The 27912-nt window shown below is 44.6% G+C and overlaps 1 protein-coding gene, 1 long non-coding RNA gene and 1 other non-coding gene across 3 annotated transcripts; 2 read left to right on the top strand and 1 right to left on the bottom strand.

The window, feature by feature from the left end:
* The first annotated feature begins 530 nt into the window (after positions 1–530).
* On the top strand, positions 531–612 carry trnas-aga (transfer RNA serine (anticodon AGA)). Its single transcript has one exon. It is a non-coding gene; the product is annotated as a tRNA-Ser (tRNA).
* Positions 573–4352, top strand: LOC142941773 (uncharacterized). Its single transcript, XR_012951537.1, has 2 exons — positions 573–1614; positions 1740–4352. It is a non-coding gene; the product is annotated as an uncharacterized LOC142941773 (long non-coding RNA).
* On the bottom strand, positions 2696–27912 carry grb2b (growth factor receptor-bound protein 2b). The gene is made up of 6 exons (XM_076083834.1): positions 27749–27912; positions 25977–26240; positions 9400–9497; positions 6333–6455; positions 5672–5840; positions 2696–5010 (listed from the first exon to the last, which is right to left on the bottom strand). The coding sequence occupies exons 2-6, from the start codon at positions 26052–26054 to the stop codon at positions 4825–4827; spliced, it is 654 nt and encodes a 217-aa protein (XP_075939949.1). The 5' UTR covers positions 26055–26240; positions 27749–27912; the 3' UTR covers positions 2696–4824.

Raw genomic sequence — 27912 nt, 5'->3', positions numbered from 1 at the left:
CGGTGGCAACAACGAGCGAAATGACAATTACTCGCAATTAGTTTCATATTTTAGTCGCACGTCGACTATTTTTTTTTCTTGTATGCCGTTCCAGTTTTAATCAGTATGTGGGAAACCTGTAGTCGTCGCGGTTCATAGCAGCTTATTCGCGTTTATAAATGGCAATGGGAGCAAACACCAGAGTAATGCAGATTATGGCATACAAACAAGATAAACCACCGAGGCTATGCTAACGTTGCCCTGTTAGTTGCGGATGTAGAATTGCAGGAGGGGGAATGTGTGGAAGGATATAATTAAAATGTATGCAATATTGTTATTGTTTTAGATGCTTGAATATTGTTGGTGTTTGAAGTCAAGCAAAGGTGGCGTAAAGTCTAGCTCACTATCCATCCCTTATACTGCTGAGTTAAACTATAATGCATCATGTGTTATAAGTTCATCACGTATTTTCTATCTAAATATTATTATATCATAGACTTGTCATATGAGTTTAGGTTTTAGAATGTTGAGTATACAGCATAATGTCATCAGTTGTCGTGGCCGAGTGGTTAAGGCGATGGACTAGAAATCCATTGGGATCTTCCCGCGCAGGTTCGAATCCTGCCGACAACGTCAAGTTTTTTACTTTCGAAATGTTGATTTGAAGATATTATGCAAACAACGCTGTCCTCACCAAACGATGACACATACGGGCAATATGTCGTTTTGATTGTAATAAAGCACTGAGATCACCACCGTATTGGTGCTTAGATCAACGACACTGCTAGTTATCTTACTAGAGACAATATCCAAATTCGTTTTAAACCATTATTGGGAACCAGGCTTTCATTAGAAGCAGATGTAAAATCATATTTACGATCTGTATCATAACTTCTAAGTGGCATTGCTACCTTATTGTTTCAGTGTAGGCCGTAGTATATCATTTAAAGAAATATCTTTGTTGTGAAGTCATTTTCACTTCAGTAATGTAGACCAGAACACGTGACCACCACTGACTTATGTGTTTGTGCCCACATATTGTGTCTCTCATTCAGCACGTTCCTCTGGTTATTTATTATAAATGAAAATTCAGACAATTAAGTTGACAACAGGTAGTGTGGAGATCAACCAGTAGGCGGCAGTAATGTACCATAAATGTCTGAACATGGCAGCGTGCACCGGCCTCATTATGATGAATATAGATAACTCTGGAGGCAGAAAGTCTACAGGCCTTTGACTGCAACTTTTCAATTATAGATTGCACATCTAATGTGCGGAATGTGCGAAAGCACCCACAAAAACAGCCACCGCAGTTAGAAAAGCGTGTCATTATTATGAGAGGTATCATAGTTTTACACACACAGTGCACATCAGAAGACTTGACGCCAGAAGTCAACGGAGGACCGCAGAGGTCACATTACATCCCGTGAAGATGAACAAGCGCTGGAGCAGCGTGACATCTCTCACAACTCCGAATCCATTCCACATGAGAGGGCCAGAAAGAGGACAGCCACGCCGATAGATGCTCCAGGCAGTCGGTGACAAAAAAAAAAAAAGAAAGCAGAGAGGAGTCAGATTGAAGAGGAGCGCGACATCAGCACGGGGAGTGCCGAGAGTCCAAATGTGGAGCAGACGGTACGTCAGACAGTGTAAACGCGACGGTAAAGATCTCACTGAGCAGCAGCATCAGTGTTGCTCCTCGGGCTAGTTTATCTCTCCAAGAAATGACATCATCAGCTTCCTCCTCACTGCTTCATCAGATCACACACGTGCATCATCTGCACCCCGGGAGACGGAGACTGACACTTTGGATGGGTTTCATCATGAAATGTGACCTCGTGTTTGAGCTCGAGCTTCTGTCTGACTCACCGCCACTGCTGCAGATGTCTGGAAGAATCCACTTCTTGGCCGTAGAGTGAAGCTGTTAGATTATATGTGTGTGTGTGGATGATTTGATGCAACACAAACATAACACAGGCAATATCATATCACTTTGTCTGGATGGGCAAGATCGAGGTTAGGATGTCAAAACTCATGTAACTCATTTATTAGAAGTCACAAAATTGCCAGAAAAACAATCAAAGCTTGCATGATAATGAAACAATGCATCTCGCATTACTCAATTCAATTGCCATCACACTGCATTGACATGTATGGAGACCACATGCTACCTACAAGGTGTTCATTGATGCATTAATGAATCTAAAGGTTTAGAAACTCTTCAATGACATATATATTAAAGATGGACTAGAAAGAAGAAAAGACCAATTTTCCCTTTTATAAATGAAGTTAACAGACTTGAGTGTTCGCTGACATTGTGACTCCTTACTATTTGTTTTTCACATACAGAAACATTAACGTTTTTATTCCAACAGTAAAATGAGAAAAAGACTAAAAACATACATCTCCAGAAGTGTAGAAAATTTTTCCATTACCCTAAAACTAATGCTCGTGGCCACCGAGGCTGCAGAGTAAATGTTAGTTACCACTCATAGTTTCACTGGAGAAGTTTCCATACTTCTTGGTACTGGGTTATTTCGGTCGTTATCTTCTAGTACCATCAAGTACTGATACCACTCCCTACTGCTATCTCAAAATTGTAGTTTCTGAATATATCCTGTCATTATTTCGAGGATGTTTCTCATGATATGACGTCCAGGTTCCATACTCCGGTCCATGAGGAATATAAATCTGTATCAGAGACCACAAGAAATGATTCTCGTTTTTTAATAATTGCATTTTATTAATTGAAAAACAAAACAAAAAAAAACAAAAATGCAAATAAAAAAAAGAGCAAAAACAAAAACAGTATCATTAGGTAAGACAAGGCGAGAGACACTTAAATAAGAAGAGTTCCATGTTGGTGAGGATAAAAGGTGACGGCGGGTTGATGTAGAAGGGGAGCGGGGGTCCTTGTTGGATGGGACAGGTTGGATTATATACACTGTTCCTCACTGCAGGACTGGCAGGAGGGAGGGGGGAGGGGGGGCTCAAAGTAGCAGGTCGGAGACACTGAAACACCAGAGAGAAAGGCACTATCCAGAGAGAACAAGAAGACAGCAACACAAACACAGTAAAAACACACACACACACACACACACACGGGACCAGAAATCAAAATGCTTAACAAAAAGTGCTTGACCACACGCCACATTGGACAGAAGAGAAACAAAACAAAAAAAAACATCATTAAAGCTGATCTCTCAACTTTTAGCATAGAAGACAATCTCTCAGTTTTGTGAACTGCTGCGGATCTGCACTGGTGACTTCACACACACAATGTGATTATCCCAACTCGGCCTCTCTGCTACGTGCAGGTGTAGCGAGGAGGAGAGCGTTCTCTTTCGTGTGTGTGTGTGTGTGTGCGTGTGTGTGCGTAGCATGCACGGCGGATGCTTTGTGAATATGCGTGTGGACTACCGGCGCACACACACACACACACACACACACACACACATCTCCCCCCCCCCCCCCCCCCAGAAACACATCACTCTCCTGAATGAACATGGACAGCGTCACCGCCTCTTTTTTAAAATCCCTTGCACGGTTTCTGTGTCGTAGTTCAGTTCTCCGACCTTGCTTCCCTCATGTTAATGTCTGTGGACTCCAGTCAGCTACATTCACTGCCCAGGTAAAATGGCTGCAATAAATACATTGGCTTTGAAAGAAAAGGAAAAAAAGGTGGCTGACCTCTTACACGGGGGGAGGGGGGGGATGGGCTTTGTGATGCAACAGCTGGTCAACATCAGCTTCCTGACAGGGTTTAGTCATCTTTCTCAAGGGAACTCTCTTTACTTTCCTCGCTTTGCAGACAAGAGAAAAACCTCTTCGAATGGAATATTTTGCGACCGCTGAAATATCATGATTTGTTATCCGAGAGCCCTCAGATAGATTCAGGAACAAAACAAAAGAAAAAGGACAATTCAGCACATCCTAGAGCTACTATGTCTTATCAGACTAACAAAAGACTGAACATAATTTACAAATGGAAGAAAAAAAAAAAAAAGAAAAAAAAATACAATTTTGTGATGAGAGGTAAAACAGACAAACACATACAAATATATAATATACATTCTTAAAAAATGGATTCTCTCTATAGTTGATTTATTTATACAGCCGGGGGCTGATGTACAATGCTCTCGTGCCAATGATCTCACACATGGAAACTTGCAGTACTGTAGATTGCATCTTTTTTTTTTTTTTGTCCTCTCTTCTTTTTTTGTACATTTTTTAAAACCATTTCTTCTTTTTTTTCTTCTTTATTTTGTACATTTTTTTTTCTTTAAAACAGAGTTAGGATTCATCGGTAGGCATTTCATTTATGTGATTAAAACAACATGCGGCAAAGAAAAAAAAACACAAAAGAAGGGGGGCAGAATGTTAAGAAGTTAAGGGGAAGACAGAAGCAGCTGTGGGAGAATCATTTTGGTTATCTTCACAGGTCGGTGCGCTACTCGTTTTAGTTTAGATTTTCCCTCAAAGACCGCTCGGTCCTTCGCCGAGGCGTTCGCTGGGCAGGCGAACGCTTCTCAGCGCGAGTAAAAGTGGATTTGTGCTCAGCTGCCGCCCGCACAGCGACGCCTACGACAGCACTACTCCTGCTTTATCCCTCCCTCTCCCTCTCCCTCTCCCTCTCCCTCTCCCTCTCTCTCTCTCTCAGCTGTTTGCTCCTGTTATGGTGGGATGGCAAAGTGGGGTGGAGGGGTGGTTGGGAGTTGGATGGGTGGAGGGAGGGAGGGGGGAGGGGGGGTTTGTTGGGTCTGATGAGATCAAGAACAATGATGATGGTGGTGATGGTTGCTGCTGTGGTTGTTGTTGTTGTTGTCGTGGACACGGTCCCACTGTTTACATGTTCCGGTTGACAGGCGTGACGTAGTTGCGGGGGAACATGCCCGTCAGGCCGTGGCAGCCCCCTTTCCACCAGTTGGGGTCGGAGTTGTCGAGGACCTGGATGAAGTCGCCGCGTCGGAAGCCCAGCTCTCCTTCCTCCTGGGGGTCGAAGTCAAAGAGCGCCTGCACATATGTGGGATGCTGCGCAATCGAGAGAAGGAAGGTTCAGCAAGGGGGTCATGTGATGATGATTAGAAACGTATACATACTAAACCTACAAGTATAAACAATAGCACCCTGCTATACAATCTCTCTGCCCCCTCTAACCCGAACCCTCCATCATCGTCTGTCTGTCTTACCCTCCACTTCTTCTCATCTCTTTATTTTCCCGTGTGGTTTCGGTCACACTTCCTCTCATGTTCCCCTGCAGCTGCCCCCAAGCCTCACTGTGGCCGTCTTTACCTGCCGTTTAATACTGGCACACTCGTTTAGGACTGCAAACCCCCCCAAAAAAAGCTGTCACAAGGAAGTGTCTGAAACCAGAGTCACCCACCACTGATCAAGTGAAAGAAAAAATAATATACATGAAATATATTTGATGTAAAGGTTATTTCTTTTGTCAAATGTCTGCAGGCAACATTGCTCAAGTTTGTTCGCATATGTTAAAGCTGACAACCAAGCTGCTCATCGTTAAGGACTTATAATATCTATACCAGCATGTATTATTGTAAAAGTTCACCCAATTATGTCCTCAAATAACATGTTTACTCTAAATAGTTTACAAACCACATTCAAATAAAAGCGTACAGAGAGCATTTCTGTGGTGTTTTGTGTGTTTTAGGAGTACAGCCTCGATTCTTACCTGTGGGACCTGCTCTATGTCTCGCAGGAAGATCTGTTGATTGCGAGAGACTGAGGTGGAGCGGTGGTAGTCCACCAGCTCGTTGAGGGAGTTAAACTTCACCACCCAGAGGAAATACTTTCCCGCCCCGTCGCGTAGAACCTTGAAGTGCTGGACGTCGTTTCCAAACCTGCACAAGGGCACAGAGAGGAAACCTATGAGGAGGTCTCCAGCACCGGTACAGTCTCTCTCTCACACACACACATGTACAGTTGTTAAAGTACAGATATGAATAAAGCTAGTGGAGAACTCAGACATTAATCTTGCTCATCAAATGTCAAAGGATGTGGAATCCGGGCAGTGCAGACAGTAACTATGATCCATATCTGAACTTCAACTTTACATGTGACCCGCTGTGAACTGATGCGTCTTCTAGGAAACGTCAGAACGTAGAGAGATGGATAAAGAGGAAATGAGCTGTGTGTGTGTGTGTGTGTGTCAGCTAAAACACTGATTACTGGCAGGGCTGACGTCCAACACACTTATTCAAATGATAACCGGTGAACTCTAACCACCGGAGGGCGGCACCGAGACTGCACCAGAATGAGGAAGAAGGCCGGTGACTCAGACGCACCAAGTATGGAAACAGATGAACCTGATCACATGCGCGGATCGTACTCACTTGACGGAGAGGGAGAAGTCTCCTGGTGCACTCTCGCTCTCTCTGATGAGGAAGGCCCCGTCGTGCCTCTGTTTGTTTAGCATCTCCTCTGCTTTGGCGCGGGGGATCTTCCCGAAGAACCACCTGTGGGGGGGGGGTTGGAGAACAGATGCGTGTTAGCACCGACTGAGCTGACCCAAAGCCAGCCCTGAGTCTTCTTGCTTAGACTGGAGTCTATAAGAACTCTGAATGTTGTCGGTTTTATATCTACTGAGAAAATTGTAAAAAGCTGTACTTTGAGAATATAATAATAATAACTTTATCTATATAGCACTTGGGGCCTGGGGAGCCTGGCCCGTCATGCATTGTGCGAAATGTTGGGTACCACCTTCCACTTTTATCGGCCAAAACCTCACATTCACACCTCCGAGTAATTTAGGGTTTCAGTTGAGTTCAGAGGACTGAGGGAGGAAACCGTGGAGGCTGAGTGAGAACATGCAGACATCACACCCCCTGCTGGCTGACAGCTTTGACCTGGGGAGTCTGTGGTGTGGAGAGGAGGTGCTAACCGCTGATCCACCGAGCTGCCCGGTGCACTAGTCAAGTCGCACACCACAAGTACAGACGTCTCTTTGGACCACAGAGAGGAGAAACCCCCTCCATCACAATGCTGCATGTCACACCAGGAAGTAAGTTAACGGTTACACTCGGACTGGCCGGTCCTGAGGAGCTGCATCCGTAAACCAGGAAGTAGATTAGTCATTATCTAATTATAGTGTGACTGCTAACACAAACTAATACTCCTGACACACGGTTCTATTCCTCTGTGTCTGTCGTAAAATGTCATCACTTCCGGTTAGACATTTGTGCGGAAATTGAATAATTTGCAGAAGAATTCTTGAGTTCTTGCCCAAAACGTGTGTTGTGAGCTCACGGTGACCTTTTGAATCTCTCTAATCAGTTCGTCCTCGAGTCCAAGATGATGTTTGGGCCAATAAAACAAAAACAAAGAAAAGACATTCCTTCCAGATCGCTCCTGAGACATCGCGTTCACAGATTCATCTTCAGATGTAAATACACAGTTCTCCATCACTTCTAAGTGGCGTGCATTTATCTTTAGTTGCACAAATGCTTCTCACACGGAACTGTGAGGAAATGCCGACAGAAGGAATGAGTGAGAGTGATTAAGACGGATGTGCAGAGAGAGAGGGAAGGAGGGAGGGAGAGGGGGGGGGGGGGGGGGGGGCAAAGCCAGAAGAAGCTCTTCGCTGTAAATAATTAAAAAGTACAGTCAGCCAAAAGATGACATCTCGGCTGCTTTACACGAAGGTGAAAAAAAAAAAAAAATCAATAATGAAGATGGCCGAGACGAGTCTCTTCCAGCGTTTCATGAGTGACAGCGGAGCCATTAGAGGAGGAAACAGCAGGAGGAGAGGAGGTGGAGGCCACCGGCGACACACCTCCACCCGCTGCTCCACCACTCTGCTTCTTACTGCTGGGCAGAGAGGAGGGGGGGGGGGGGGGACACTTGCTTACAAACAGAGAGGACTCGGACTTGGAGCCGAGCCACGCTCCATTGTGCCGCGCTGTATAGCGCAGCTGCGTGTCTGTCGGGCCGCGTGGGTGCCTGGTGCCTTTTATTCGGGGTAGGCAAACTCACTTCATCAGTGTCACCACTGTTTTTTTTTTTTTAGTCCATCACCGCGCCGGGTAGTTTTTACTTCAATCAAACATTTACTGCAAATCTATTTTCAACCCACAAGGTGAGGAGATATCGCACTAAAAGCTTTCTCAGCGTGTTCTTCAGCTTCTATAAGACAAGTCTGGTTGAAATTATGCTGAACAGCGGATCCGGTTGAAAAGGAGAGCTGGATGACGTACCAGGATGTGGCAAACACTTTTAAAAACGGAGCCGATTAAGGCCGGCCAGCATTAGCCGACCTCTCACAAATCACCGCAGTCTGATTTGCAGTTCTTCTGGGATCCGGCCGTATAGTGCAACTTTGGCCCGCTGGCTGTTTTCGCAATAAAAAAAAAAGCTGCAGAGAATGATCGGGACTTTGAAAAAGCAGGTGCGGGTGGCCGGGTGGAAAACACACAGTGAAGTGGTCGGGATGAGTGGCAGGCTGTCGAATTAATCCCCCCGGATGAGAGAGTAATAATAAAGTAATGATCAATGTGAGAGGTGAACTTTACGCCACGAGAGGCACAGGCAGCGATAAAAGTCTGGTGACGTTGTTGGCTGTGATAAGGCTGATCTACATACAGTTTCAGAATAACCTGTGAAAAAAGACAAATATTTTTTACCATTTTGTTTCGGACAACTAACCCAAATATTTAATGTTTTGCTCCATGCCATGCATAGTTTGCAGAAAGCATTGCACTCTATAGTACGACAGAGCAAACACTGCAACCCCCTCGTGGTCGTCACCACAATGACGACCACGAGGACTTGAGTTTGTTACACTGGAACGAAAAAAAACACAAGAGCTGTAAACAAAAAAAACCACAATGACATCCCCCTCTGTAAAATAAATATAGGTACATCTGATTGCACCCCAGCAATGATGCAATAAGGTCAATATTCAATTAAGCGTAAGAGGCCGGGGGCACATTAATAAAGAGAGAGCTAATCTGGCACCGAGCGCAGGTCAAGAGGTGAGGTTCCTGCTGCCAGTGTGTGTACACACACACACACACACACACACACACACACACACACACACACACACACACACACACACACACACACACACACACACACACACACACACACACACACACACACACACACACACACACACACACACACACACACACACACACACACACACACACACACACACACACACACACAAGCCAACTCAAACGACAGTTAACGTGTCCAGATGAGTCAGTACAGGCAGAAAAGAGAGAACGGAACCACAAAAGAAAACAGAGTAGCCGAACGCAACATGTTGCATATATATATATATATATACACATACATATATATATACACACACATACATATATATATATATATACACACATATCAGATGCACAATTACAAGCTGGGAGGAGAGAAAGTGGCGTGCATGATACTTACGGATGGGCTTTCATCTCTATGTAATTCTTGGGAATGAAGCCATCTTTTCCATTTAGCTCCGCCTTGTACCAGTTCTGATCACACTCTTCATTTAATACCTGGTGTTGACAAGGACAGAAAAAAGGAGGAGTCGTTCAGGTTAGTGCCACGCACAAACGTCAACAATGGACAGCAATCAACCTCCTAAACTCAGCTTGGAGCGATCTCCTTTCATTTCCTGTGCCTGACATGAATGTTACAGAATTGCTCGGTAAATATTAAGAAACTACAAAACTAACAGCGGGCAAATATAATCAAACAAGAACAATTTCAAACAGCTGGGAAAGACTCTTCTAATTAAAAGCACCGATAACGTGGCTGCATGCGAGCCGCAGCTCCAGCGACAGGGACTCGTTTAGCAGAAGAACAGCTGTGCGGGCGTTCATGTCTGACAGAGTGCAGGTGTGTCCTGATGGTGCATCAGCGTGTGTCCAGGTTCATGAGCGAGTGTCACTTTGTCTCAGAGTGAGCGTGCTTATGAGACAGTAACCTTCCCGCTGCAGCAGCTGATTTATCCTTTGCCATTTATCTTTTTACACATTTATTTTGACTACCCCATGTATTAATGGGGACCTTATGAGTTATGATTGCTTGCTCACTAAAAACATGTCACACAAGGAGAATACGACAAAATGTGACTAAGTACGTTTATATTTTGACGAGTATCGGGATCATTTTGGTCGGCAATATGACGGCATGACATTTTTATATCGCCCATGCATAAGTTGATATACAAAGCCATTTTGTGGATGAAGTATTCCATTAAAACTAAAACTAAAACGCAGATTAAAACAATAATAATAAGTGGACAATAACCATGAATGGAGTTAAAGTGGTGCACAGTATCCACTCTTTCACTGGTGTGAAATCTTTGCTGCAACGACCACAGACATGTACAAATTTCAGAGGAAAAACGAAGCAACAGCGCTGAGTCATGCAGCAGCCATCTGAATAATGTTGCAAAAAAAGAAGAAGCCGTCAGAGGCCCGTTTGATCATCTCAGCCACCTCAGCTTATGGCCACCGACTATCAGCAGGGTACGACGCCTGAACAAAGAAATGACGCACGTGTCACACAAACAAGCCGTCGCTGGTTTGATTCTTGGAGCAGCTTGAAGTGAAGCTCGGCTGGCATTAATCTCTGAGCCTTAAGCTGAAGAATGACTCAGTTTTACTCAGAAGAGTTTCACGAGTAAAGATCACGACTCATCTGCATAATTAAATTAATAAATATAACATTTTTTTACATATTTGGCTACGGTAGGCACACAATCCTTAATCCAGCTGAAATTTGGCAGAGCAGTTTTTTTTTTCCTTAGCCTCCCTCTTCCTCTTCCCTTAAATTCATAACTTCGCACTAACCCGGCCCCAGACAGCTATCCAATGGGCCCCTGTGCAGTGCGAGTGGCCCGGCTCTCTGTGCTCCAGTGAGCCTGCAGAATGCCAGCTGTCACTGACCTCCGGCTGCTCACCCCGCACAAGACCTGCATTACTGGATTAGGGAGTGGCCTCGCACCAACAACACAAGTAGGTTGAAAGTGTGTGGGGGATATATATATATACATACATATGTGTATATGTATATGAAAGTGCATCGCAGTGGACTTATAGATATTTGAGTACATCTGTGAAGAGCCACATGTGGCGAGTGTGTTTATGCTATATTCAATGTGAGAGTTTCAGTCTCACACTCTCACAAAGGGCCTCAGGCCGCGTGTTTAACAGCCTTTAACAGCCATCGTCGGCTCATGGTCGATTGGTTATGAAGGAGAACGAGACAAAGAGTCCGCAGCCATCACAGCGGCTCTGTGAGGCTGAACTTCTTCTGGGGATCATGACACTGTCTGTATTCTCCTAGCAAACGATTCCAAAGTCATCAAAACATTTCCCTCTGGACAACAAACGTCACCGACGGTCATGGGATCAGCAACAGTAGTAGAGCTGACAGGAGAGCATGAAGGCAACAAACACTGCAGGAGAACGTGCTCCTCTACAGTAACGCAGGTGGAAGAGTCGCCGAGCAGTCAGAGAGACAACGCTTCATCCTCACGACAGAGACTCGAGCCCACGGGGTGGCCGGCTTCCACGCTGCTGAAGTGCCCCCCCCCCCCCCCCCCCGAAAACCTCCCAGCTCCAGCAGCGCTGTGCCGCTGACCCTGACCTCTGACCTCTCTCCACTGGATGAATTAGTACACCGTTGTGGAGTAGATGGACTCTGCGATTGTGAAAATAAGAACCGGTTGTGACAATTCTCATTTCTAGCGAGATGAAAGCAGAGATTAAGGTCATGACGTTATTAATACAATAGAAACAGAGCAGCCTTATATTTCTCACTGATGGTATTACTGATAAATCATAAGTGTCCCTACTATGCATCTCATCACTGTTGAGGAGAGACAGCGCCACATGCCACCAGACAGTCCCTGTGAACCCGAGTCACCTTAAATAATGACACAGCCTACAAGCAAAGTTAATAATAGAGCACAGCAGCTGCTGCAATCTACTGTATAACCGGGCTTATATCAAACACTACGATGCTAAAGGGAAATGTCCCAACCCACTGTCTGTGCGAGTAGAATCACAGTAGAACTTTCGCTTTCAATGTCTGACGCAGAGGAAGAATTATTAATGGATTTATGGAAGTACTGATTACATTGTTTTAGGCTTCTCTCCGCATGCAAAGCTGCGCTATCACAGCACACGGCAGAACTCAGCTGAGGTCCGAGTGAAGCAGATTGGGGTCACGTCCTTGCAGCAGTGGGACATATGCTCACACGCACTGGTGTGATGTTGTGATGCTGACAGCACGGCTCTGAATGCACCACTAAACAAACAAGAAAGAACCTTGTGTGTAAATATATCATCAATTTCCAGCTCAACACAACAGGATGAGTTGTTCCACTGTTGATACCAGTACGGGAAACAGCTCCTAAAATGCTAACTAGCTACTCTCATCGTTAGCTCTGGAAATGTGTGATCGAGTGAGACATCTCGCTTTTTTTCTCTCCTCTGTGGAGAGCTGCTCATGCACAGCATCGATATCATATCACATCTGTACTGCGCAAGTCGTATACAGCTGTTGAAAAATAATGATAATATGTGAATTTTATTTGTTTTAACGCACTGGTATCAGATCAGTGCCGGGCCAATACACGAGTCCATATATTGGAATTAGTATCAGGAAAGAAAATATGATATCGGAACATTGAACAAAATCTGGACAACCTGCCCGTTTTGATATTCTAAGCCTTGTTGAAATAGCTTTACAAAACGATAAACAGTTAGATTAACGTAAAAACACGGTCATCTTTTAGAATTTTAAGTTGGCTACCGTTATGACCAAAGTTGAAGTTGTTAACGCATATTGTCAATAACCAGAACATGGAGTTAATCCTGCTTTATCTCATAAATATAGGGAATTGTTCTTTGTGGTTTTGCTACTCGGAGTGGGAGAACACCACGAAGTCAGAGGGGTTTTCCACCACTGATATAAATACTGCCATAGCTCATGTGCTAGAAATTCCCCGACCTGACTAGACATTACATCTAGTTTCCCAAAGAGAGACCCTTTGACCTTAGTCGTAGTAAAACGTAGTGATGATGTGAATGAAAGCCGGAGACGGCCGACGTGTGAGAGAACCGATTGATCACATCCGATCGGTAAGCGTTATATTTTTATTTTACTATATTGATCCCGTTATCAAACAAATAGAGGACTGATTCGCTCTACTAACGCCACACTTTAATAACCTTCTGTTAAAAAGATTATCATTATCCATTTGTTTTCAGGTTCCAGTTAGCCTACATGAGAAGATCGACACCAAAAGCATCCATTACATGCAAGGCAAACATTAGCATCCCTAGCTTAGTCTGGCATAGAGACCGGAAACGGGAGGAAACAACCAGCCTGGATCTGTCCAACAGTATCTAAATGTGCCTACGGTGAGTTAACCAAATCTCTGCCAGAAAGCAAAAAAAAAGCATATTCCCCAAAATGTGAAGACTACCTGCTGCGCGCTCTGTTGAATAAGCATCTCAAACAACACTAAAAACTTTTCACATTTTTGCGAAACTCATTCTAAAAGATCAGATAATAAAAGAGTGAGATCGTGTGTTCAGAAAGAGAGCCTCAGTCAGAATGGGTGGGCTCAGGCCTTCGGAGTGAACATTTGAACTACAGCGGCTCTCAAAACCGAAAGAATGAGGAAAAAGCAGAAATAAAATATTTGCTTGGCTGGCAGTTTGTTTTTTTTAAACCAAACCGAGAAGAGACAACAACAGCATTGTGTCAGACTGAGCTCTGTCTCTGTCTCCCAAGCCAGCATTGTGGATGATGTGCGTGCATCCCCCCCCCTCTCCTCTCTCTCCAAAGATTTTTTTTGTCTCTTTAATCTGATTGAGCCACAATAGTTGTAGGACTTTCTATTCGAGAGAGTATGGTCCAGGGATTATCTCCTCCACAGCTGCCACTGTAGACGCCGTCGTCCTCCACACACACAAATATTACAGCACTTCCACCCACAAACCCATGTGTGACACTAAACACGGGGAGCTGTCATTCACAAGAGAGACCCAGGTCCACAACTGCTAAAAAAAAAAAAATATATATATATATATATATATATATATATATATATATATATATATATATATATATATATATATATATATATATATATATATATATATATATATATATATATATATATATATATATATATATATATATATATATATATATATATATATATATATATATATATATATATATATATATATATATATATATATATATATATATATATATATATATATATCATGAAATAATCTGAAATAATGAAATAAATAATGAAATAAATAATGAAATAAATATATATATATATATATCATGAAATAATCCCATATTTAGTTATAACCATGTTTACTGTTTACACGGAACGCAGAACCAACGAGTGTAAGTGGTGACTGCGAGGAGATTAGATTGAAAGCCAGACTTTCCTCTTTCCCCAACGCCTCTCTTTCTTCAGAGAGAAAATCCTTTGTCGAACACTAAGTATGTGGATAAAAGGAAACGACCGCGCTCAAGAAGTCACGATTGCGTAAGGAGTGACTTATACTAATACGAGATGGAGGTGGTGAGTGCGGTACGCAGGGAGACTAACAACAAAACAAAAAAAAAACATGTCTGCACACTGCACATGGGATTGCAATGAATCGGGAACAGGGATTATTGTGGAGCGTGAGTTAATCCGAGCGTGCGGCAGGTCAGAAGGATAGAAAGACAGACGAGCCGAAAGCTTCACCAGAACCTCGGAGGCCGAAGCCATGTTGGGTCTGTCGCCGGGTTTATTGAAACCGATCTGAGACCAGACGGCAACCGTGACAACATCAAACACAACATCTAATCAGACCGCAGGAGATTATCGTTTACAACTATGTTCTCCTGGTCACATGCAAAGTCACAACCGGCCACCGGTGAGAGGAGCCGGTGGACCAAAGCCGAGGGGAGACAAACATTTAAAAAAAAAAAAGGAACACAGACATCTGATCACAGATTCTAATACAGGCACAGACAGGACAACTCTGAGTAACCGCAACGCTGCGATCTTAATCATTCAAACGGTGTTTTTCATCGAATAACAAGATAAAACCGTAGGTTTTGACACCGACTAAATTTAAAATAGCTGCCAAATTTAGCACTGCTGTGGAGGCGGCGGCAGCTTAGTCAGTCCTGAGCAGTGACTTCCAGCAGACAACAGTGAGCCTGGCTCACCCTAGAGAGAGTAGAAGACACATGTAGCAAGAGATGCCTGCAAATATCTGTGTGTGTGTGTGTGTGTGTGTGTGTGTGTGTGTGTCCGGCAGGAATGGAATCTGAGGCCTGGTATTCTGACATACTGGCAGCAGAAGTGACCCCTGTAGTGGCACCAGATCTTACCCAGGGGACAAACTGATTCACCCCCTAAACAGTGCAGTCTCTAGGACAGTATGCAGGGACGGTGGCATCAAGTCTTTAAAGAAGGTACGGTATTGGTGCAATAGTGCTAAAATGCCCTGAAAGTGTTCTCCCAGAGATGAATAACTGCACCACCCTGGACTGATGGCTACAGAGAGGAAGCCAGATATAAAAATCACAGATTTTTTTTGGGGGGGGGGGGGGAAGAGAGACCCACACTAGTCCACTTTTTTTGCTTTGTTTAGTGAAACCGCTTTCGAAAAAAAGCAACAACAACCCCAAAAGCCTTGAAAATGAGGTCGACCTCCTTTGCTCCCAGCAGGGAGGCTGCAGACTTGGATATGCAGAAAGACACAGAGGAAGAGATTACTGTGGATTCCAGTAAATGAAAGCTTGTAACACTCTTGTAATTAAAATAACGCTCCAGGCCATTACCACACAGGGAGCCTCCCCTTCTACAGCGGAGATTGGAGCTTCGAAAAAAAACAAAAAAAACACACATTTTAACACCTCAGCCAGGAGATTAACTCCAAAAAGTTGGACACCCAGCAGAAGGTCCACCGACGGAAGTGGACAACATGCGTTTATCGAGGAAACAAAGGAAACCAAAATGGGGAAAGTTGAAAAGATGCCAGTGTGGGATTAAAATGAATCAAGAATTACTAAAATGAGACAAAGCACTGGTGGAAGTCTTCACCATCTTTTTGTCTCATGTATGGAGTGATACAAAAAGCAACAGGCCATCCAACTATTACAATGTAGTCGATTTAAAATAACATAAATAAATCACACTCATGACTACTGGAGAGATGATAACACACCAGCCAACCCAGACGGGTGGTAAACTGTAATCAACATCCCAAGTGTGATAATTGATATGGAAGATAATTTTGGGTTGCACACACACACTCTCCTCCTCCCCCCCCCCCCCCCCCCCTCCCTCCTCCCATTATCAATCTGACTCCGGCAGCTCGGATCCTTTTCTTACGTCACGCTGTTGTTTGTCACAGCTTGAGCTCTCAGTGCAGCTTATTTTGGCAATAGCCTCTAGTGACCGGAGATGTTTTTTAAAGCGACAAAATCTGGAGTGCAGTAAACAGATGTGACAGCTTAGGACAAGTGTGTGCGTTAAGGAGAAACTGCTGCAGCTATACAGCGTTAAGAATGGGCTTATTGCCGTCTGTTGCCAACACCAGGGCTTTACCAGCTGTTGTTGGAGAGATTAACCAAACGCACACGAGCGGCGCCCAATCTGAAGTCGGCGTGAGCCAAAAAAAGTTGACGATCCATCCCCCGCCCCCCCCCTTTTCTCGATTATGTCAAGGAATATATAGCTCATTAGTTCCTGGACTAGGTTTTACTACTCGCATGCTGGTGCAGGTTGGGAAGCTGAAGACGAGTAGGGAGGGGAAAAAGAGAACGGTAACTTTTTTTGGGGGGGTTTAAATACAGCCGTCGGTGACTTAACGGCACATCAGGAGATGCGGAGATGAGAGGGAGTGAGATCTAATTACAGCTCTCTGACTCAACACTCGGCTGCAGCTACAGAGAGGAAGAGCAGCGAGAAGACAGACGGGGGGAGCAAGAAGAAGAAGAAGAAGAAACACACAAGGCACAAACGGTGACGGAGGACTGATCAAGAGAGTCGGAGCAAGAGAAAGCGACAGAAGCTGGGTGAGAGAGAGAGAGAGAGAGAGAGAGGAAGACAGAGGACCACTTTGAAGAATCAGGCTCCTTGTGATCAGCTTAGGAAAACTCCTCGGGGGCAACTTGCATAAAATGAGGGCATCTCTTTCTCAAAAGCAGCCAAGCTAGCTTTTTCTGAGGACTGCACCGTCCTCCAATCCGCGGTAGCCGGCTAGCTAAATGGCTTTTTGTGATACTCCATCAATCCACGGAGGGAGAAAGTTGTCTTTTCATTCCCACGCTGCACTGTACTGTGGGTTTGTTTTGTGTGTGTGTGTGGTTTCACATTAGATGAGTCATCTAACCTGCATTTTTTTTCTCTCCTGCTCTTTTTGCCCTCAAGATGTCAGAAATAATGGAGAACATGTACAGAAAACAAAGAAGAGGAGAAAGTGTTGCATTGTGGAAGGTTAAGCTTCGACTACGTGTGAAAAAAGACACGTAAAAATAACACCAAGGTTGTGTGAGTGACGTCTGTGAGATGCTTCTGTATAGAGGTGGTGATAAAAAAAAGAGAGATCCTAGTTCCTTCTTTAGATGGTTTTGTTTTACAAAGTTAAAAACTAAACTCTATCCATGCCGGGCTCCCAGTACATGAACCGAGAACTGAAACAGGACTGCATGCATCACCTCTGTGATCAATTAGTCAACAGGAAATGTGTGAGTAATCAACCAGGTTATCAAAACCTTTCACAGGTTCAGTTCAGTGTGCTTTACCAAAAACATCATACGCATGCCCCCCCCCCCCCACTCACATACTGCTCGTCTTTGTGGAACAATAACCTAGAACGCTGCTATTAAAGCAATAAACTGAGAGGCTCTTTGAGGGAATTATTTAGGGGAAAAAATGCAATAAAATAATGTGCCTTTACCACAGAGGGATGCAAACAGTGTGGCTGTCTCTCAAATCTCTCTATATAGTGCATTATAAAACATATCCACTACATATCGCCCTCATAAATTCCAATCTATATGCACACAACTTTCTGCTGACGAGCCCACACATTTTACAGATGCAAAAATGACGATCAGCGACGATCAAGTAGAGTGGGTGCAAATGTCAACTCACAAAAGGAGTCAACTATTTAGAGTCTGTTGTAAAGAGGGAGTAGAGAACGTGAGAGCCATTTCTGACACAGCTCCGTCAAGCCAGAAGCAGAAAAGGGGGGAGAGAGAGAGAGAGAGAGAGAGAGAAAGAGAGAGAGAGAGTCAATTCGAGAGAGAGGCTTTCAGCTTCAGCTTCAGCATCAGGCCTGAGTGGCCACATATTAACCCTTGCCCAGTCGGGCGGCTATTAGGGCCGGAAAAGTCGGCGGGGTCGTATGTTGACTTGGAGCCGGCGCCTCGAACACACAGACGCGCAACAAAATAGTTCAACATCTGAAAAAAGAGGGAGAGAGGCAGGAAGGAGGCGCGTGCAAACACACTCTCCTCCGTGTACTGAGCTACGGCAATATTTGCAGTTTCCACATCTTCTTCCATTGGCCGTGTGAGCGGCAGCATTCTGGTGGTGGTGTCACTACTACCCCCCCCCCCCCCCTTGGCCCTCAGCTTCATGGATACTACTGTTGCTTTGCTTATAAAAAATCCTCGACAAATGCAGGTTGTGTCCACAATCAGAGCAACACCTGTGTGAAGTGCTGTACTACTTTCTGTTGACTGACCTTGTGTGTTAAAGATCTTAGGCCTTTAACACAGACGTGTCCCGTGGCTTTACTTCATAGCAGAGCATTTAAAAAAAAAAAACTATTTTCCATTAATAAGGTCACACTGTTTAAATTAGAGAAAGAAGAAGAAAAAAAAAAGGAGTCGGAGAAATGTACTTATCTAAGCTTTCTCTCCGGAGATTCAGCCCGTAATTAAAATAATAGTCTGCTCCTCTGTGAGGTGAAGGGAGGTCCTACGAGGCCTCTGGTGGCATAAGAAGGGTGAATCTCAGCTGGAACAAGAACTGCATAATGAGCAACATTATTTATTGACCCTTCAGATCCACATAGTCAACACGGCACGACTGCTTTACACAAACAGTAGCTTAGCTCGGCACGCTGCCACTTTGGAGAAGCAGACAGGAGCACCGGCACGGACGCCACGCTAGCTGGTATCACAACAACACAAACTAAACGATGGAGGCAGCGGTGGACCAGCAACCTTTTTTTCCAAAGAGAGTCGGGTGGCTTTGAAGAGAGCACAGTCTGAGGGTCAGGCAGAGAACATTATCCCTAACCTTACCGATTAGCTTACCGTGCTAACCAAGTCACTGCTCTGTGCCGACAGCTGAGTGGACGTTGTAGATGGAGTCAACCTTCAAAGTGCTTATGAAAGGAAAAATCAAATAGTGGGATTTGGATTGGAGCTCAGACTCTAATAGCGGATTATGAGTCTTTTTTTTCCAAGACAAATCAGGCATCTCAAGACAGCTCTTCCTCTCTTCAGCGCTCAAGTGGACGGGGAGGGGAAATCAATACCCTGAGCACTAACAGGCGATGAGGGAACCATTAATCACGGGAGGGGTGGAAGTGTTCAAGCAACTGGCTAAAAGCTCCATTTTCCGTTATATCGCAACCCCTAAAGAGGGACAACAGGATGTCCGTCACGGGGCGACTTAAAAATAGCGAGTTCTTGCCGAGGCAAGAATCAATTTACTGCAACTCTATTGCAAGTGGGGCGACCACTGAACCCTCTGCTGGAGGGAAAGGACCCGGCCTGTGCTGCAGTGCTGTAGCGCACTGTAGAGCTGCTCGAGGTTTTGCTGTGGAGATACAGGAAGTCGCTGGGGTGTTGGAAGACGCACCAAACAGGATGTGAAAACAAGCTGAGCTGTGGCACCGACGTAAGCAGACAGGAGGACGTTGGGACAGGCGCCCTTTGACACGGAGTCTCAGCCCCAAAAAGGTTTGGGGCAGCAGGATGGTCTTTGTTTTGTGAATATCTCGACATTCAGTTGAAACAAAGGCTTGAATACAGAAATGTACACACCCTAAAATACAGACTTCTGCAATTTCTTTGACTAATCGGCGTAATAATGGCTGACATTTGCCTCCTATAATGACCACTGAGCGTCTTAATGCTCCACAAAGGCTCAATCGGGTAATCTATTGGCAACCTCTCGTTCCAATTCCTGGGGTGACTTTAAAATTTTACGGCATACTATTTCATTAGTGGCTGCAATATAAAAGTCTGACGGAGCGGTGGCACCTGAACAGGAGCTCCAACAACTAAATGATCCGAGTGTGTAGACGGGCGGCTTCTCAGAGCAGCGAGGTGGAGGAGGCGGGTCTTAGACGGCGCTACGTGGGCACGGTTCAAAGATCTTGTTGATAGGAGCTAATTCGGTCCGCCGGTCGGGCTGCTAATCTTTATTTATTTAAGGAGGAAATGAGAACAAGTGTACAGTGCTCAGGGCAAAATCTGCTTTGTGACACAGAAAAGGAGCAGAATAAGACTCGGCTAAGCATTTTAAAAACAGATTTGATTCTTAAAAACTGGTGGAACAGCAACGCGTGATAGGACCGGGCTGCTGGTGGATCCGTAGTAACGTTATGCTCATCTGTGCATTCATGAATGATGACTTACATTGATTTTACAGCGTCATACTGTTAGAGCACCACTGGCCATGTAAACAGGGTTCTCATGCGTCTGAAGAAACTTCTTCATGCGCTTTTGTGAAACAGAGGACCATGTAGAAATATTATTATTATATTATATGGCATACGCTGCAACCGCTCGGCTCCTTGAAACTAGTTCTGACAAAGAATTTTATACTTTAATAACTTCAGACGTATTAGTAAATCATCTCCAGTAATGTTCCTCCAAAAAGGACAAATATCAAAGTGATTCCCTGGTTGCTGCACCTCAAGAGCACACTTCAACTCCGAGTATTTCAAGTGGTGATGTTAAAAAGTGTGTGTGTGTGTGTGTGTACCTCACTGGTCAATGTCAACATCTGAAAGTGGACAAATGGACAAAGTAACAAGTAAAGAGACCAAGCCACCATGTAAAAAAAAAAAAAAAAGAAAAGGCACAAAAAAAAACACTCTACAAATCTCACAGTTAAATTTAGAAAAAGGTCTTCTAACCACCAGTGGCAGTTTCCCCTTTTTTCTTTTTTGTCTCTGCATGACGGAAGATCATACTGTGAAACTGAGCTGGTCTGCTGCTTATGCAAATTCGTCACAGGCCCACTCTCTCTGCACACTTTTACTGTAAGAGAGTTTTACATATTAACCCACGCGTCGATGCTTTTTCACTTTTTTTTTGAGATTTCTGTGTCGGGGGAAATTCAACACAACAAAATCCGGCTCCACGTTCAAATGAGGTGGAAAAAAACAAAAAACGGTTTAACTACTTGAAACTGCCTGTAGAGATAAAAACAGGAAGGTTGTTCAGCAGCTCTGTGAGCCTTTTACTGATAAAAAAAGAGCAAAAGCAGTACATAGACACAGAGACAAATCTCATTATGAGAGAAGATACATTTCATGAAACGTCGAATGGCTCTGACTTGGTGGAGTTTTTGCTTCACTACTCAAGAAACTTTGCAACTCGGCGCACTGAACGTCGGTGTGTGTGTGACTCAAGTCTGCAGATTAGAGGGCAGCCCGGTGTGGTCGACCAGCTGAGTGAGTCACGGTGACACGGAGCTTCTTGCTGACTGTTAAGAAACACGTTTACAACACATCTCGATCGCAGGCTTCCTTTCATCTAGTAAATGTAATTTACTGTGTTGTTACAGAGCATTATTATGAATGAAAGCCGGAGCATCTGAAGACGGCGATGGCTAACACGTGGGGGGGAGAAACAACGATCGATCACAGTCAACCAAAATAAAAGAATCATGTCACCCAAAGACGAGCAAAACAACAAAAAGAAATCAATTATCAAGACGGGGCGAAAGATTTAGCATCCGCACGCGGAGCCTCCTAAAATAAAATGCAGGTCATGGAGGGAAAGTCTTTCTACGACATTTAACATCATTTTCATCCTTCATACTCATCGCTGGACTAAACTGGCACGTCCTGTTTGCACTCGCTCCTCTTCATGGGTATTTTAACAAGTGATGGAAGTCAGCATGCGCAATCGGGACGATTGAAGACTTTGACACAACGGGATTTTCATGTCCCCAAAACAACCTTTTGATCCCCTCAGCTGCAGACCATTAGATAAACACTAATAACGCTGTGTGGCGTTACGCCAGAGCCGGAGCTGCTCGGGCTTTTGGTGAGTCACTCAAACTGCAACCGACTGCACCGCTGGTGCCGATCATACTTGCTCGGTGCATTGCTACAGTACCAAACCACACTGGCTTCCTCTCAGCGGCCTACGCTGAACGCACTGCTGACAGCCTCTCCAAAAAGGGCCTGCATACCTCCAAGAGGTCGTGACACTGAGTGAAAGCAGAAGTCGACCTTCATGTAGCGACACACGGCCACCGTCGCTGAACACGGCGAGAGGCTAAAAGGATGCTCCGCTCACGGGGCTCGCTCTGTCATGAGAGGGCCCCTTTGTCCTCAGAGCAGAGCCGTTTAGTATTAGTACCGTGAGACCGGTGATGGAAGCCGCCGAGAACACACGCCACCTCGGGAAAGTGTTGTTTGAGACGCACCACCGCTCCGAGCGCTCGTGCACGGCGTCGGTCAGAGGCGACGCGTACGCGGAATATAAACCGGAACGGCTCCGAAATCAATTTTGCCAATTGAATTGGGAGAGGAATTTAGTTTAGTATTATTAATGTTTAAACGGCGGTTGTGTAACCGAATGGCTCGGGGAAAGAAAAAAGCAAGAGTGCAAAGAGCAAAGAGAGAGTGAGCGACGGAGACCAACCTGGTGTTGCTCTACGGAATAATTATTTATTTAATGCAACTAATGCACGAGACATTTTGTAGAAAATGTAATGTTTAGCAGCCGCAAAAGGTACACACACACACACACACACACACACAGCTGAAAGCAGGCCAAACAATAGCATACTTTAGTGTATTGGTGGCAGAATCTTCAGTAGTTTTAAACTTTATAATAATTAATCACAGTTAATAGCAAAAAACGCAGTTTCTCACTATATAGAAAAAGAAAAGTTGCTGCAAATTTACCATTTTGTGCCTCAACAAAAAAAAAATCCAGTGATATTGTGGTGGGCCATGAGAGCTGCTGTATTTGTGTTAAATATGGTGAAGCTCAGGTCAACCTGTGCCCGAGTAGGTTTTAGGGAATGACGGGAACTTGTTCCATCCTGTTTCTCTTAAGTTAACCTGAGGGGGGGTATGAGTAATGTGAGGAGGAACAAAAACAGGATAAAAGAAGATGAAAGAAATGGGAGGAGGAGGAGGGGGGGGGGGGGGGGGGGGATGGTATCTGACAAACATGGGGCCAATTCATTCCATCTCAAAAAGTGAACCAGGTCCTGTGGGCAGAGCGGCCAACGATTGTGTTCAGAAGAAATGTGGACAGCACTGGAGGCAACAGTCATGCAGGCTCTCCTTCCCCATTTCAGACCCAGTCTGTGTCCAGAAATAACCCGACAGGAGTTTGTGTAGCTCTCATGGTCGAGCACTCACAGTGTGTGTCACGCTCCAGACGGGTGAAATACATGATGGCGGGATATTTTCACGAATTTACACTTCGTGGCGTTAACTGTACCCGTTCATATAGTCGGTCGGGTCTACGTGAAGTACTGGTAGACAGAAAAGAGTCGAGAAGAAAAGACGTGTCTTTGTCTGTAATAACTGAATGAATGACGTCACATTGATGAGTGGAGTTTTTGCTGAACCTAAAAGTAGAGCTTCATACGTCGGACAGTCCTGAATCCAAAGAGTTTGAGCGATTCGTTTTTATTCGAAGTCTGCAACTAACGTTTACTTTCTCCATTAATCCGGAGACTATTTTCTTGATTAATCACTTAGTTTGGTCTAGAAAAGGTCAGAAAATGGTGAGAAATGCAGATTTGTGTTTCCCAAAGCCCAAGATGACATCTTTTTCAGTTTACTGCCATAGAGGTGGGGGGAAAAAATCAAATTTAAGAAGCTGCCATCAGAGACTTTCTTTAAAAGAATGTTCAAACCGAAATAGTTGACAACTAATCGATTAACTATTGCAGCTCTATTCTAGTCATTACTGAACAATGACAGTACTTTCTGGGGGACGGACACTTCTGTAAAAGAGAAATGCCATAAAAAGCATCTTACAGGGAAGAAAACAAATCATGAGTTAAGAGCAACGACGTGCTAAACATAGATGGAGTGGAGAAGAACAACTTACGGTCGGGGAACTCAGAAAAAAAAAAAGATAAGCAGAACATTAAATAGTATTAAACACACACAGAACACAACGCAGTTTAGTCTCAATAGGCACGTCTCGTCGTTAACGGTGTCAATTAGAGAGGCGGTTCTGTGGTGTTTCCCATTAACGTTGGGCTGGAGCTCTGCCATCTGGCTTGAGCTTCTCCACTGGCTGTGGAAATTAGAGGAAAAGTACAGTGCTTTCTCTTCTCCTATGCAAATTTAATAAGTACTCAGATTTAGCTCAGTGTTTCCTGAGCTGACTTGCGCTCGCTCCCCCCCCCCCTCTCTCTCTCCCCCCCGGTGAGATAAGAAATCTTTCCAAAGCTCCCCGCTCAAATCTCTTATTCAGCAAAAAGCAGCACTCATCCCCGATAGAACAATCAACTCATTCAGCACAGCTGACTTTTATGGTAAATGTACACAGACAGTATATTAGATTATAATATATAAAAATCAGGGTACTTCATCAGACGCTACAGATCTATCAACACAAGAGCAGTCTTATCTCACATGGACAGACGGCCTTATTAGGCTTTTCTGGACAAAATTAATAAAAAAATCATGACGATAAAATGATGCGCGTGTTAGGTTGCATCACGACTATTTTCCATCTACCTGCATGTCTGGCAAAGCAGATGTTTCCCGTAAAAACAATGTATTGTTATGATGAAAGCAGGATGACGGGCTGCACAAAGCCGTGCGGTCCTTAACAAATGCATCTTTATGCGTCGGTCGGCCAACGAGCTTAAGAGCGGAGTTTCTGAGAAGCATGCTGACCGTAGGCAAAATAAGGAAGGCCCTTTTAGCCAAAGGGGGAAGGGGAACTTTTGAAGTCACGCAATATCAATATTTAACGGTTGACTGTTTAATTGAGTATTTAGCGACACACATTTCTCTTGTAAGTATGAAGCTCTGTGTCAGTTTGTCTGCGCCGTCGCCTCTTCGTGGCTGCTCGTCATCACTGCGACTCCAAACCGAGGGGATTATGATGATTGCATTTAAATCCAAAGTGAAGCGTTGCGTCGGGGGGGGATTGCAGTTTGTACCTTCTAATATCTTGGCTATCTCATCAAGGCCAGAATGACAAAAAACGCTTTTCAGGCAACCAGAAAGCATGAGGCTTTGAATAAGCTTCTGCTGCCCGAGGATCCGGACGAGCCTGGGGTTTTCAACAGAGAGCACTTTAGAGACGCTCCATAATGGAAAAAAAAAAACTAAAAACGGGCGTCTTTTGCCTCTTTAAATCACGGGCCCTTTTACACACGCATTGCTCCTTTAGAATCACACAATGAGCCACAACATCTAGGGCCTGAAACTGTGTTGTTCTGCTGCCACATGCAATTTACCATGTGTACCGTCACATGACGGGACGCGGTAGTGCTTTGGATTTTAGGTTCTAGAAAGTCCACTGACAGATGCATCTGGCAAGTAAGTGTATCCATGTTAGGTATAAAGGAAAGAGAACATACTGATCTCATGGTCAAAACTTAAGATTTTGATCCTACAGAGGATGAAGTACTACGCATGAAGTAAACCTACAGCAGGGGGAAAAAATACCCAGCATTTCCTAATAATGAGTAATGCAGACAAGTCCTAACATTAAATCCTCAGATAGCTCTCACTTACCTTGAGGACCTCCCCACGCTTGAAACTAAGCTCATCGTCAGCCGTGGCTTTAAAATCGTATTTGGCGATGGCCTCCATGGTCGCAAGACGCGTGCTGGAGCACCGCTGTGGTTGCGTTTCGGGGGGGGGGGGGGGGGGCTGAATAAAAAATAAAAACGCGTATCCCCGGCTTCTGTGGCCAGATGCTTTCCTCCGAGTCTCTCCTCCCGTCTGTGACCCGCTCCTTTAGGGCTTGGACCTCACATAAAGGTCACAGTAAGGTACCTGCAAACAAGAGACAACGTGGGACTCAATCAAATATAAAGAAAAACATGACTAACATAAAACTAAATTAAGATGGCAAACAATGAATTTGGTTTAGTCAGATTTTTAAGAATATACAGAAATAGAACGTCTCCTTTATGTTGCAAGTTTACGTATTTCAATGACTCTTTCTCACACTAGTAAAATGTTTTTATAGCTGCTTCCCCGTTATCGTGAGACAGTTATTTTGTGGTCGGTGTGAGATCTCACCAATGACACAAATTATAGCACACAAGTAGCCTCTGCCCTACTGATGGTTATCTGGCAAACCTTTGTGAGAAAAGGGGGTTTAAAGGCCTTCATGTTCCAGCTATGATTGCTCACTATATTTAATGGCAATTCCTACAGACCATCGTGACAGTCAACCCCCTGGTCCGATCAGAGATAAGTCAGTAGCCCACTGACTTATCTCCGACAGTGATACACCGGCTCAACCTACAGTTGCAGAGTTAAATGGATAAAGTCACGTTATCTCATTAAGTTGTTTGCTAATATGCCCCACCGTGCAGCTCTGATGGGTTCACGCTAATGGAAGCCCTGCACAGAGTAAGGCCGTTCATTCAATCACAGACAGCCAAAACAAAGAGTAACAAACGTGTTGCAAATGATCCGAAAATGCAAACTTTGGAATTCAATCGCTTGTCTTTGTACGACCCATGTTGTCTCGTCACGAATAATCGGTGTATATGCGGGCTGCACAGTACAGCAGACACAGGACTCATTTTTCTAGGAGTCATTGGACGGTAACGGTAACTTTTAAGCCCACAAGACGTGCGGCCATTGTTTTCAGCAACACAACTGTCGTCAACAACAACAACCCCCCCCCCCCCCCCCGGTCACACTAGTGACAGAAGTAACGTTACTTAGGACGAAGTAACAGAGAAGGGAGGCTGAAGCCCAAAGCCTTCAACGATCCTCTTGAATCGACAGCCTTCTCGCGTTTCTTCACTGTCAAGTCTATGGCAGGTTTCAGTGTACACTAACGGACCATTCAGAGTATTAAACCGCGGGGTTTCTGTCATTTTGTTCACGCGAGTTCCGAGAGGATCGATTCCGTTCCAGCGAACAGCCAGAGCCCAGCGTTCTAGAACGCTAGAGCTAGCATGCCGGCTAACGGTCGGACAACAATAACTGCGCTGCGGTGTGATTAACCAAACTTATCTCCGTTAATGTGTCACAACGGGCGAGCCGACGAGGACGTTACTCATAACAAGTGTTCCGTTTAAAGGCTAGCAATGCGGTGTTTGTGGAAGCTCGAGGCCTACGAGCTAGCTTCTTGTGGCAAACGTGAAAAGGAAGAAAACACCTTCTTTTTTTCCTAGTAGCGCGAGCTGTTGTTGCTAGCTTAGTGGCTGAGTTAGCTCACAGTTAGCACCGCTAACGTAACTGAACTTGACTAGCCTGCGTCGTGAAAGGAAACAGCGCACAACTTTTAACGTGAAGAGAAAGCGTAAAGGGGAGAAACTCACCACCCGAGATATTCCGTTTTGATGCTGCCACCGTGACAAACGAAAACCTCTTTCGCGTAGTTATCCACTCCCTGCTTCCTCTTTGGAGGCAACGAACGATGTGTGTGAGATGTCGCTTACACCCAGTCCTCGGAGTCTGGAGCTACGAGCATACGGTTTGCGAC

This window comes from Anarhichas minor, unplaced genomic scaffold (assembly GCF_050575085.1).
Source record: "Anarhichas minor isolate MPS153535 unplaced genomic scaffold, ASM5057508v1 ptg000007l, whole genome shotgun sequence".
NCBI classification, from domain to species: Eukaryota; Metazoa; Chordata; class Actinopteri; order Perciformes; family Anarhichadidae; genus Anarhichas; species Anarhichas minor.
Note: the sequence above shows the minus strand (reverse complement) of the source record. Positions and strands in the feature narration are given on the sequence as shown.

Bases quoted from the DNA above. Each gene is read 5' to 3' on its own strand.
- grb2b (XM_076083834.1), bottom strand. From the start codon at position 26,054: ATGGAGGCCATCGCCAAATACGATTTTAAAGCCACGGCTGACGATGAG. The intron at 6,456-9,399 runs GTAAGTATCATG...CCCCCCCCACAG, and splicing joins ATAGAGATGAAAGCCCATCC to GTGGTTCTTCGGGAAGATCC. The intron at 5,841-6,332 runs GTGAGTACGATC...GCCCTTGTGCAG, and splicing joins GACTTCTCCCTCTCCGTCAA to GTTTGGAAACGACGTCCAGC.